The following is a 13878-nucleotide window of genomic DNA, read 5'->3' as shown; positions in this document are numbered from 1 at the left end:
TTCTGTAAGAAAGGAAGAAACCTTCTTCAATATCCTCTTTAAAAGCAAATTAACATAACTCCTTAGATAATTCAATAAGCAGTTGCTTCGATAACTAAGATTTGATTATTCTGCTTACCTTTTTTGTCTATAAAAAGTAGGAGTTTTAGTATTGTCATTGTTATCTCCCACTGCTGAAAAAGCACTAGAGGAATGAGGGATTCAGGAAGTAATTTGGATTGAGAGGATTTGGAGCTGGCAGAACTTTTATTGTATATCCCCATATAAGCCTTTTCTGTGGGCTGTACTTTGTTTATTGTATTTTTCAGTACTCTTGTTTCATGATAATTGTCACCTAAAAGTCTAGGAAAAATCTTTGTCTAATAAATCATTCAAATGCTAAAAATATTCTCAATTAAATGCAAAATATAATAGTGAAAAGAGTGGATTGGTTTTCATTTGACTTAATTTTACTACTTTCATGTCAATAGCAGAAGTCCTCAAAATAACTGTAAATTCTGTTAAAATAAATGTTCCTATATGTGCTACAATAATTTTAATGTCTAAATTTATACTTTGCCTTTTTTAATTCCATGGATAAGAGTACAGCCCTGGCAGTGCAATAGAAAACACTGAGTTTTGAAACCTCATGTCTTCTTCCTGTGGGTAGTTTAAGGGTCTATGTGTCTTCGCTTTTGTAACAGCACACCAAAGTTCCTATTCTCCAAAAGCAATCCATAATTAAAATCCATATTGGAAACAAGATGATTTCTAAAACTTAGGCTAAGTACCTAATCAGAAATTACTTTTTAAATGAATATGTTGAATTTCTTTTATTATTAGGATTGGCTTGTGAATTTGTCCTCTGGCATACTTGTTATTACAAACTTGTTAGTACATTTTGAAGTCTGAGAAAGTATTAAGAGTTAGCAGGATACTCCAGAATACATCAAATTTCATAAAGAATTTTACTTCAGCTGGGTGATATTAAGCTGTTCTTCTCTGCAATTTCTTGCTGCTTTGAGAAGCTTTTAAGAAGCTGTATACTGTAGAAAATTTTCTTTAAAACATTTAATTCATTTTATATGACATAATAGCTGTAATCAAAAATGTTTTGTTTCTTCCAATAGTATTTTTTAGCATTTACAAAACCATGCAATCTTTTCTTCAAAGGGAAATCTGCAGAAGGGCCACCACAAAGTGATTAACATTAGTGCCTAGAAGTCCATCATATTATTCAAATTTTACACTCTAAAAAAAAAAAGATTGTTTTTAACAGATTTCTATTAGTAAAACTCCAGCTTCTGCAGAATCAACAACGAAATTTTATGAATTTTCTTTCAGCTAAAGGCTCCATAAACCAGCAAAACTGAGTGAGAGTTGATCCTGGCAAAGAAAGGGTAATACCATTTTAGCATCAAGGGCTACATGCAGTTCTTGTAGGTGACAGGTATCTGTGCCAGAACTGACCTATCATGCTAAAAGAAATTCTTGCCATCTGATTTCCCAACTTCTGATCACCTGAGTGAGGTTTAGTTGGCATCTGAATGGGACCAGTACAATGAAATTCCAGTTTTATGGGAAATAGAATGTTTTTGATTCAAATAAAAATGCTAACAGAAGATTACTTTCTTAAGGTCAGATAGAGAAGAAAAGAAAAAATAAAAAAGCAGCTGGAAAGATGTCAAATATTAAGTCACAGTTTTCTTTGTTTATGTTTTATTTATGTGTTGCAAGTTGCAGCAGTATTTCAGGGAATGCTTTAACTGCCACTTTGTTCACAAAGCAGTTGGAAATCCTGGAGCACTCTTTTAGACTCTAGTCCTGAATTCTGTTTCTCAGTACACCAATTTCCATTATGACTTTATTATGACTTTTTACTCTGTTTCCTATCTGTAAGACAAGGTAGGCTACTTTGCAAGGTTTTTTTAAAGGAATAATAACAGATGTTTTAGAAATTTACAGTCAGAACTGTTAAAGAAATATCTAAAAATGTATTCTAGGGAAGAAAGATGCATAGCCTTAAACAACCTATGGGCTTTAAATGGAAATAGAAGAATACATTTATTTACTCTATTTTTGTGGATAATGTATTCAGGTATCTTATCAGTGAGTATGATATAAATGCCCAACAGATTGGATTCCTCTCTCCAAACAGAGATACACCTTTTTCTGGAAAAGACCACCCATCACAGGAAGTATGACACTAAATGTGCACCCTCACTTGTTTGCAAGGATTGGGTAGTATTTTATGGAGGCATTGTAGCATTCACCTCACCTAATTCTAATTAATGTGCCCAAATAACAAGCCTTTGAGGGCTCAGTTTTTTGTAGTGGTCATCATTTTTTTTCTAAAGCTAATGCAGTCAGTCACTGGTAACAGTTACTGTTTTAATCTGTTTTTTATATTACAGAGTGTCTCACCCCCCAACAATTATTTTGCCACTTCACAACTGGGAACCCAAAGATGAACCTACAAAAGAAGAAGAAGTTGGTCCTTTAGTGGAGCACATCTATGAGGTAAAAATTATGTATGTTGCCACAGAACCTCACACTGCCCCCACTGAATTCCTGATGAACTTGGTTTATTGTCTTTATCTGTAGCTAGATAAAGCCACAAATGTAAATACTCTGACTTTAGCATGTGACCCAAGTTTAATCTGGGAATTCACAACCCCAATATCTGTTCATGTGAGTGAAGGAGATATTAGTTTATGCTAGGAGTCTGTCTTAGATATTTAAGGGATTTATAAACATTTTGGGTGTTTGACAAGAGTTAAAAACAGTCCTTAAATGTTCCTTATAATCAATGTCAAATATCTTCTCATTAGAAACTGTGCATGCTGTGCATTGGAAAAAGGGTTTTCTATGACATTTAGGTAACTGAAAAAAAATAATGTAGACATACATGTAACTTTTTACCTCAGAAGATGTTCTGTTGAAAATAACTATTAATGTTTGAAGTACACATATTTTTACCTTGTATTTTTGTTGGTCTTTTTCCTATGGATGATTCATCAGTTAAAAGAGTTCAGCTTAGAAAAAGGGCATTGAGTAAACTACATGGAATAGAATCTGATGGGTGGCCTTTGTTCTAGAGGGCAAAACAAAGGGCTTCATATATGGGTATAATTCACAAACTAGCACTCAAGAAAATATAAGCAACTGACCTTAATCAGCAGTTTAAGATTACAATTTGCATGACATACTAAAGTGTAATGAATACAACTAAAAATACAAATAAAAATACAAAAATACAAGTACAAATTAAAATACAATTATTTGTGAATTCCTTATCTTAACACATTTCTTTAAACTGAAAAATGCTTAACAAATCATCCTGTCTCAAGCATTTGGGGTGTTGTCAAACTGTATTTGTGACTTCAAATATATTAAAATAATTACAGTGATTAGTTAGAGTTACTAAGGAAACCACTTACATGGTTTATATCAGCAAAGCATCAAAGAGGCCAAGCAGTCTCCCAGAAGATGTAAGCTTGAAAGTTCATTTAGTTGTAATTAAAGATCATCAGTCACAAAAATTCTGCAAATTTAAAAAATGGAGGCTCTCACATCTCTAGAAACTTTGTGTAAAGGTCCATGGTGTTCAGCTTCTTTAACTCTTTATGTCTTGTGACAACACATGTCCAGACTCTTGTTGTCATCTGTTAATTTCAAACTGTAAACTGATATAAGGAAACTATTTTAATAGCCTGGATTTCTAAACTTCTGTTATTTCTATCTTTGCTCATTTTCCCCAGAAAAAAAATAATGTCCTTGTATATTAATTTAAGAAAACTACTTCATTTACTTATTTTGAGGAATTTAGATTGAGAGTGTTGAAAATATAGTTCTTAACCAAAGTTTAAGTTCTGCTCTACCTTCTATGTTTGTGCCCTGAAATGTGATTCTTCTGTATTCTGAAGTTTTGGCTACTATTTTCAAGTATGATCTGTTAAGGTTTATTGTTCATATTTCTATGGGGTTTATTTCCTAGTATGTTTTGGGTTGGGATTTTTTTAGGCTTTTTTAGATAATTACAACTCTTCATATGTAGGAGAAAATGGGAAAGGTGATGGTTTCTTGAGAACAGACTCAGACAGAAAAGACTGTTTTCCAGATTTGCCATTGGCTTTGTGACTAACATGGAGAGGTTCTCTCCTACCTGCCACAGATTCTCCATCAATAAAGTGATATTAATAATATATACATCTTTCCCTAAATACTTCAAGGCTGTGTCCACTAACAATTTGAAAATATTTTAATGGGTGTTGAGGTGGTTTTTTTTGTTATTTACTGACTTGGAAAGTACTGATCATATTTCTTCAACAGCTGCACAATATAGGACCAAGTGCCATCAACAATACAGTTCTCCATGTTGGTTGGCCTGTGTCCAATAGAGAAGAATTTCTTCTTTATATTCTTCACATTCAGACACATGGACCATTGCACTGTCAAACAAGCTCTCCTATTAATACAATGCAAATAAAGGTAAGTATTTTATTTCCATTCCTTTCTGCATTTTGATTGGGCTTTTTTGCCTACACTTCACAATGAATGGAACTTTCTTGGGAATTTTTAACAGTCCAAGATAATTTTCCTGGGTAAGAAGCAAGATATAGATAGTCTATAACATTTCTAATGTGAGTGTTGTGTTGCTCAGTATGTATCTGGTTTCTGTACTCTTTAAATGAGGAGAAGGGTAGGCTTAATCCCAGTGTCAATGCTACCAACAGAGATGTTAAAAAGGGCCCTGTCCCAATACCAGCCACTGAGGAACACCACACACCACTGGTCTCCAACTGGACATTAAGCCATTGACCACAGTTCCTTGAGTGTGCTCACACAGCCCATTCATTATCCTCTAAGTGCTCCATCAGGTCCGTTCTTTCCAGCACAGAGACCAGGATGTCGCCTGGGACTGTGGCAGATGCTTTGTCTGGGTGCAGAGTAATTGATGTCACTTGTTCTTCCCTTGTCCACCATAGAGGGCCACCAAATCTTTGGCTGTCACCAGTCACCTCATTTTCCATGTGCCTTTGCATAGTTTCCAGGAAGATCTGCTCCATGTTTGGGCAGGGCACAGAAGTGAGACTGACTGGTCTGTAGTTCTGCAGGTTTTCCTTTTTCACCCTTTTCAGAAATGGGGGTAATGTTTCCCCTTTTCCAGTCAGTGAGAACTTCACCAGACTGCCACAACTTTTCAGATATGGATAGTGGCTTAGCCAGTTCATCTGCCAGTTCCCTCAGGTCCCATGGCTGCATCTCATCAAGTCTTACATGTGCACCTCCAGGTACTTCAGATATTCTCAAATCTGACCTCCTACAGCAGGTAGTTCTTCATTCTGCCTTCTGTGATTTGGGCAGTATGCCTGGAGCATTCTCCAGTGAAGACTGAGAGAAAAAGTCATTGAGTACCTCAGCCTTCTCAACATCCTGGGTAACCAGGTCTCCTTCAGGAGGGAATGTATATTTTCCTTCGTCTTCCTTTGAGTATCCATAGAACCTTTTCATACTGTTTTTAACATCCTTGGCTGCATTTAATTCTCTTAGGGCTTTAGCTTTCCTAACCCGATCCCTGGCTGTTTGGACAATTTCCTGTTTTAAGATCTGTGTTTGTGATGGCAGATCCCCTCTAAAGAGCTTGGTTTGGCTCGCAGTCAGAAGATTAAGCAAAACACAGCTCTACATATTATCCCATCAAAAACAAGGTATCCAATTTATTAAGCATGACTGATTCCAGACATTTCTGGAGTAAACAACAACACAAGTTTAAGCAGTAGCCTGTTAACCATCTTTCAGGGAGAGCTGCATTCCAAGTGTTAAAAATGCTCTACATCTTTTGCATACCAGAAGGAGTTTTGGTTTGATATATTTGATGAGAGACAACTTTCTAGTGATGAGGAGTGTTCACAACTTAAGGAGCTACAAGACAAGTCATTAGCTTAAACAGACAGAACTACAATATATACTTTAAAAGAGTAAGGAAAAATTGATGTCTACCAAATACAGTATGGCTAGGGTTTTGTGTTTCACCCAGGAAACCAAAGAGGTGTTGGAATTCTACCCTTTTTTAGTTTCTTTAGAGAAAGGAAAAGCAAATGAGTGATAGGGAACAGAAGATTGAAAATGTCTGTCCATTTTACACCTAAAGTACAGTAAGATTGGAGACAGAGAATTTTTTCTACATATCTTTTCTACCTAATTTTCACCTCTTTTTCAAAAGTGGTGAGGAGGAAGAAGCTAAAGTGCTACATTTGTACTTGCAAGCCTAACTTCTCAAACTCATGGATAAGATCAGGTTGCAAGTATGTGAAAAGGAGTTCAGAGTCCTCCCACCCTAGCCACTGTGTTCTGTTTAAGGTTGAATTAAGAAGCTGGGTAGAATACTGCCACAGTACTTACTGACATTTTCAGGCAATGTATATATTTTTTATTTCTTTTTTTTTTTTAGTTTGCCTTCCTTTATCTGTTCAATAATGATTGCATCTGTTAAATAAAAGGGACTAAATTCTTGTAAAGCTTGTGAGAAATTTCCTATAATAATGATCCATCTGTTGTGGCAGAATATGGCTTTAGATGCACAGTCATTATGGCAAGAAAATAAATATCCTTTCCTTTTTTGAGTTTTTCAAAGCATTCAACATCATGCATGCACAAATCAGGTTTCAAATATATAATGCTTATCTATTGCTTCAGATAGCAAGAGGACACAGAGACAGGCTTCTTCAAGTTTCATATAAACAACAAGATGATTAGCTCAAATTTCCAAATAAGGCTAAGGACATTAAATGCATGACTTCTCTTGGATATCTGAGCCTACCTCTCTTAGGGCACTGAGGCATTTCCCCTTTGAAATTACTCAGATTGTTCTGTTTCAATCGAAGCAGTATATTGCTCCTCCTTGCTGAATTTCTTGTCTTGTAAAAACATTTTCTTTGAGCTTTTATTGTCTAGTCCACAAAAATAAGTCATACCTGTGCATACAAGGGAAGACTTGTTTAGGGACTTTTCTGTAGCTTATCTTTCCATGGAGGCAGTGAGGAATGTGAAAGGATAATAAAATTATGAATCTTGAAAAAGATGTAAAAAGTAGTAAAATTACTTATCAAAGATACAGAAGGAATTCCAGTGCAGAAGAACTCAGAACTCAGTACACTAGGACACTTCAATCCAGAAAAGAGGTGACTATGCACAAATATGATCCTCAAAATGAGTAGTGGCAGGAAGAGTGTGGGTGTGGATTGACTGTTCTCTGCCTCTTCCTGCACAGGAACTGGAACATCTAATAAAGTATGAAGAGCCAGATTCAAAACAAGCAAAAGGAAGTGATGGTTCATGGTGGCAGGTCTCAGGTGTCTGAAATTTGTGGCCAAAGGGAAGTAGTCAGGGTTAAAAGTTTACATGATTCTAAGAGGAAAGTAAACAAATTCCCAAAAGAGAAGTCTGGTGAAGATTAGTAAATGAACAAAAACTTCATATAGATAAGGAAGTCCCTGATCTGAAAACATTCGGAAGCTGAAAGTTATTAGAAGCATGCCCCATTTTTACTTCCTTCTTACTCTTCCTAAAGTCAGCTGTGATGAGAAGAGGGCTCAGTTAGATTGCCTTCTAGCTTGAGACAGTATTCCTGATGAATTGCTTTTTTCTTCCAGACTGATGGCAAAAAGCATTTTTATGAAACCTGTACCTATAAATAGCACTGTGGTAGAATATACAGACACACGTGGCAGATTCTCAATAGCTGAGCACTGCAGTACCATGAGTGAGACATCTGTCAGGGAAACAGTGAAATAGCAGCAAAAATCCACCACATGTATAAGGGACATCCATGAGTGGCAGGAGCCACCCCTTCCAGAGGCACTGTCTCCTCATGCTGCAAAACTGTTATTGCTGTGTTAATGCTGTAGGGCTTGGTCTTGGGACAAATGCCATCCAATGCATTGCTCTTGAATGGTCACCAACCGCTCTTGTACAATGTTGTGTATAATCTAGTAATATGAATAGAATAGAATAGAATAGAATAGAATAGAATAGAATAGAATAGAATAGAATAGAATAGAATAATTTATATAATATATTAGTATTCTTTATTCTATGTTCTATATTATGTATATAATACTAAAATATGTGGAATGGAATGGAATGGAATGGAATGGAATGGAATAGAATAGAATAGAATAGAATAGAATAGAATAGAATAGAATAGAATAGAATAGAATAGAATAGAAGAATAGAATAGAATAGAATAGAATAGAATAGAATAGAATAGAATAGAATAGAATAGAATAGAATAGAATAGAATAGAATAGAATAGAATAGAAGTAACCAAAAAAAATTGTGTATAATCTTTGTGTAAAAAAAGTCATCTTCCAGAGCATTTCTGATGGAGTTATACAATGCAGCAAATCATATTGCCTGGCTAGAATATAAGAAAAGTGAAATGGAGTTTTGAAATAAGAAGTGGAGAACTGGAGAGATCTGGAAACGTGCTCAAAGTAAAAATGCTTAGGAGAAGAAAGCAGTACAGTTATCCATGGAGAGGAAGCTGAGACAGTCCACTGTAGTTAAAGGGAGGGAGTGATCCTCTAAGATAAAGTATAGTGTGCTAAGTATGTGGCACTTATAAATTGCTGCAGAGACAGATTGTACAGTTGAGCAATTCCATGTGACCAGCTTAAGAAGGATAAAATAATGTCTTTAACCTGGACATCTAGGCCACTGGAGAAATTCTGCTTTTAAATGGTTGCAGGAGACACGTGTTTTCTCTTAACCTCAGAGGGCTGTTTTTGAACCTTTGCTGTAACAATTCACTACTAAGATGACATTCTAGGACCTATGAAAAAAGAAAACTGTAAATATGAAAATCCTCTAGTAATCAAATGGATACTAGATACAGATGTCTATATGTAGATATATATCCATTGTGATCATATACTGAGAGCTTCTTTGCAGGCATATGACCATATTGTGTTTTATTTTTAATTTTGCATAATTAAAGAAGTCTATATGCTGGTGAAAGAATTCTGGAATGAGAGTTTACACGTTGCCACATTGAGAGGGAGAGATTTAGTAGCTACTTAAGGGTTCCCTTATTGCAAATAGACAATGCTAACCTCATGAAGCAACAGAAAAAAGGAAAAAAGAGCATTCTTTTTTTTATTTTTCTTGTGTTTTCAGCTGTTAATTATAGTATCTTTCACTTTGTATGATGCTTTTGACTGAGATCTCAGACAATGTCAAATGATTATTTTCTGTTTATAGCTTTATAATTTTTATCAGATAAATGACACAAATCTAGTACTACACAGCATTAGTGTATGGAAGGTATTATCTTTCCTTTAGTGCTACAACATTTATTACAATTACAAACATTTTCTTTAGGAATTTGTTTAAGATATTTTGTGTTCAGTGGTTAAAGGAACTGATAAGAAGGATCAGATGTAGGGTTTTATAATCTGATGTCTTTAAGGAATAACTTTGGCTATGTTTAATTGGGTTCCCACTGAGAGCTTACTGTAAACTTCCATGTATATTTTATTGTGATTTTACATGGTTGGATTGTCATGAATTAAAATTTATCTTTCCTTCTTTAGAAGTTGGCTCCAGGAGTTATTTGAGGCTTCATAAAAGAAGCCATAAATGCCCTGTATAGAAATTCAAGACAAACTGCCAACAAAAAGTAGTTTTTAATTGGAGAATAAAAATCTGCAAATACAAAGCTGAAGAGAATGCATTTTCATGTGAGATTAATAGTGAAGATGCTGTTGCATTATACACAGTTGTGCTGTTACCAAAACAAATCTGTAACACATTTGTTATATGATCAAAAATTGTGTTGTTTGAAGTCAGACTTCCTTTTTTTCTAAAACTGGTAAAATCATTATATTTCAGTAGGCAGATTCTGATCTGAACTAATGACTAAACTACTGTGCAACAACTCTGAATTTATCCTGTTATATTTATCAGAATTTGCCCCGAGAGTCTAACAAAATTAAGTAAATCAACAAAATTGGTACCAGTAAAAAGTGAAGAAAAATGTTGTCTACTGTAATTCCTATAACTGGGAAATATTTAGCTGTGCTATTACTCATCATGGTCCTAGTTGAAGACAATGTATTCTCATGATAGTGCTGTTTAATTGTAAAAACAGTATTAATCCAAAATTCAAGACCTCTGAGACAGGAACAAATCTGTTAGAATCCTTCTATGTGTATGTCATTACCATTCCCATTTCTCTTTTTGCAGTTTGCTGTTCCACAAGACACTCCTGAACTTGCTGCTTTTTTATATAATTCCACAATTTCTCATTACATCAGGAGAAGGGATGTCGCAGTGGCAGAACCTTACAGGAAAAACTCTGCAAAAATATTGGTGAGCTATCTAAGAGCTATATACTGGGAAAGGTGAGACTATCTACAGTACCACAGGCAAGGCAAATGAGACAGGTCACTGAATTTTCAACAATCCAGACAATGCTGGACCAATAGCAATGCTGTCTCTCCTAGGAAAATAGTTCTGATTAGACAGATTATACCTGAGTATTTGGAGGTGGCTGTATTTTCAGAAGGTTTAAACACTTTAAACAATAATCACTGTTTATTCCTGTGCCATTCTTTCATCAACCCAATACCCTGGGAAGAATCTGATTCCACTGGGTCTGAAAAAAAATGTCAGGACTTTCAGAGACATGCCAGTCAATATCACAGAACACTTATTCCATTCTTCAGTGATATCTGAATTTTCAGTCACTTTCTAAGTGACTAGGCTCATAGGCTGCCAATATAAAAATGACTGCAGCAACTGGAAGTTGTTTACAAAGTTCTGAAGTATGCACTGTGTCTGCAACTTAAAATATGAAGCAGATAATTTTCATCTGCTTGATGTAGATGGATCAAACATTTTTAGTGGGGTACTCAATAGTATGAAATTGGCACTTTGATGAGCAGTCTTCTAGCAAAATATGCTTTTGATCAGCACAAATTAGGATAGGATTGTGTGCCGTGCATACCACTGGATATATAGCAAGACTTTTCCAGGGTGAGCAAAGAAAATCAATATCATTAGTTCAGTTAGAAGATGTCCCAATTCTGGATGCCTTCTGCATTTGTTACTGCTGATGCATAATTTTTTTATTTGACATATTGGAACAATACTTGGAAAATGAGTGATTGGCCAAAGATAATTCTTTGTTAAAAATCATAATTTTTAAAAGAAATTTTAAGTTGTTTTCATTTTCATCAAAACATTTTCACAGAGAGACAAAATGTTCTGAGAACCTCTTATTCTATTTATACTGTTGGTTAAACATTTGGTTTCGTTTTCATTAGTTCCTATGTTACATTGTTCTGAAAATCACTACAGGCTAAATGCATTACTAAGAAAAACAGAAATATGTGTTCAGGTCCTAAAATGTCAGCCAAAAGTAGACTTTTTTGCATACTAATGATTTATTTTGCTAATGTGTGTTTTTGGCCACTATGATTAATGAAAACAAGTCTTCTCCTTCCTGCAAAATAAATAAATCTGTTTGGAGGATGTTTAAAGCCAAATAACATATACTTTAAAATATTCATTTAGAAAAAAGTTTATAGTTGCAAGTTCCAGGGATTACAGTTTCATTTTCAGGCAGATACAGAAAGCAGCAATTAAGCATACAGCTTCTGCTTATCCTCCAGTAAGACAGAGATTTGTGGGGAAAGCTGTCTATAAATATATAGGATTCCTTAAGGGTGTTCTCATATCTATTTAATGCATCATCATCTCATTTCCTGAAGACTGGGTATTGGTAGTGCATTCTCACTCTCACGAGGGAATGTACTTACTTGTGAAAACTTAGCTTTGCTTTTGAGGTCACAAGGCTGCCTGTCATGGGAGGGATTCTCTGCTTTGTTTTAAAAATAGGAATCAATTAAAACCTCAGCCTTCCCCTGAGTCAAACAAAACTTTAGATAAAACCCATTTGTATATACAATTTTTTTTATTTTTTTCCACAAACATTTAATCATTTTTTATGAGGTTTCCTTTTTATGCCCTAAACAACCACATAATTTCTGTGGTTACCCCATGAGACTCTGCTCATTCCCTTCAGTGGCTTCCAGTCAGCTTTAAACCTTTGGTGTGACATTATTCTGGCAGACTTCAGGAGTGTACAGTTTTGAGTTGCAGTGCTTGGCTTTTGCCTTCAACCTTGTGTATGAGCCAGAATCACTGCTCATCAGGAATGTTTCACAGACAATAAGTTTCAAGCAAAGCAACTAATGAATCTCAGCAAATGTTCTGGCTGCTATGATGTAAATATCAGTAGGAAAACCAGGAGAGTTAGAAAAGGGGAAAAAATTAGGAATAAAAATAAACACTTAATGCACAGAGAACAGGAAAAAAAGTGTTGAAATCATGAAATGATTGATAGGTGAGGAAAAAGCACATGCTTCAAAGGATTGGTAAATGCCTGGACATTTTAAGAGCTCTTCAGAGCAGACACTGTTGAAAATTATTACTTTTCTTCTCTTTACTATAGGTAGGTGTTTGTATTCATTTGCAATTCAAAAACAATCTGCTTCTTGGTTTAGAGTTATCACAATGACTCATGAGGTATCTCATGCATATTAGATGAAATTACTGTTTTCAGACTATTTAGCTCTTTAAGGAAAAGTTGATTTGTTTTTGCTTATTAATAGCATTTGAATTTATTTTTTTTTCAAAGCATAAGTATGACTTCCCTTTATTTTTTGCTCAGAACTGTACAAATGTGAAGTGTGTCCTAATTTCGTGCACTGTGGGACAGCTGGAAAGAGGAAAGAGTGCTGCACTAAAAATTAGGTCCCGGCTCTGGGCACAAACATTCCTGGAGGTAATGCACACAAACATCTCTTTCTATACGCATATAAAAATATATTTTATTTGACCAGATATTTAAAAATAAAAATTATTAAATTAAATGGGGAAAATGTAAATACTTTTTCTTACCATTTTCTTTGAAAATAACATCTTACTGGTTCTTGTCCAGGTTGTTTGGATGCTGCTTACTTTTCTGTTTTTTGCCATCACTCGTTCTCAAATTTATGTCCTGAGTCCTACTTGAAGATTCCAAGATTAAATACTTTTCCTAGTTTTGTTTCTGCTTTCCTGGACTGGCCCAAATGTTCTGCATTCTTCCCAATGGAAGGTTTTTCTTGGAGCCAAACAGCATATTATGTACACTCTGTCCAGCTTAAAAGTTCATTGTTATTCATTCTCTATTAATCTAGGGAAGAGTAGTATGCATCAAGCTTACATGATACATGACAATGTAGTGGCAATCTGTCTTACTACTAAAAGAAGGGACAGTGTAGATGATGGAAAAAATTAAACTTTTCTTTGCAAATTCTTGTGTTTTCAACTTCTGCTCCCAGGATTATATTCACACTGCATAAAGAAACCTGTTGGAGTGAGTGCAGAGGAGGGCCACAAAGATGACTGGTATAATAAAACACTTCTGTGAGGAAAGGCTGAGAGAGCTGGGGCTGTTCAGCATGGATAAGAGAAGCCTAGAGGAAGAGCTTATAGCACCTTCCAGTACCTAAAGGGGTCTTCTGAGAAAGATGTGGGAACAAATCTTTTAGCAGGGCATGTTGTGATCTGACAAGGGGTAATGGTTTTGAACTATAAAAGGATCTATTTAGATTAGATGCAAGAAAGAAGTTTTCCACAATGAGGGAGGTGAAATGCTGGAACAGATTGCCCAGAGAAGTGGCAGATGCCCCATCCCTGGAAACATTCAAGGTCAGATTGGACAGGGCTCTGAGCAGCCTGGACTAATTGAAGATGTCCAGGCTTATGGCAGATGACTTTTAAAGTTCCCTTCCAGCCCAAATTATTCTATGATTTTGTAAGGCAGAGGGATTTTACTGTGAGCTG

General features: G+C 35.3%; 1 protein-coding gene across 1 annotated transcript in view; it reads left to right on the top strand.

Moving 5' to 3' along the window:
* The window catches only part of ITGA8 (integrin subunit alpha 8), a 107920-nt gene that overhangs the window by 67811 nt on the left and 26231 nt on the right, over nt 1-13878 (top strand). Inside the window, exons 24-27 of the mRNA XM_056485092.1 lie at nt 2394-2499; nt 4312-4470; nt 10228-10353; nt 12719-12832. Coding sequence (XP_056341067.1) covers nt 2394-2499; nt 4312-4470; nt 10228-10353; nt 12719-12832 — 505 coding nt within the window. The remainder of the gene's footprint in view (nt 1-2393; nt 2500-4311; nt 4471-10227; nt 10354-12718; nt 12833-13878) is intronic.

Source organism: Oenanthe melanoleuca, chromosome 2, assembly GCF_029582105.1.
Source record: "Oenanthe melanoleuca isolate GR-GAL-2019-014 chromosome 2, OMel1.0, whole genome shotgun sequence".
NCBI classification, from domain to species: Eukaryota; Metazoa; Chordata; class Aves; order Passeriformes; family Muscicapidae; genus Oenanthe; species Oenanthe melanoleuca.
This window is presented reverse-complemented; position numbering and strand designations above follow the sequence as displayed.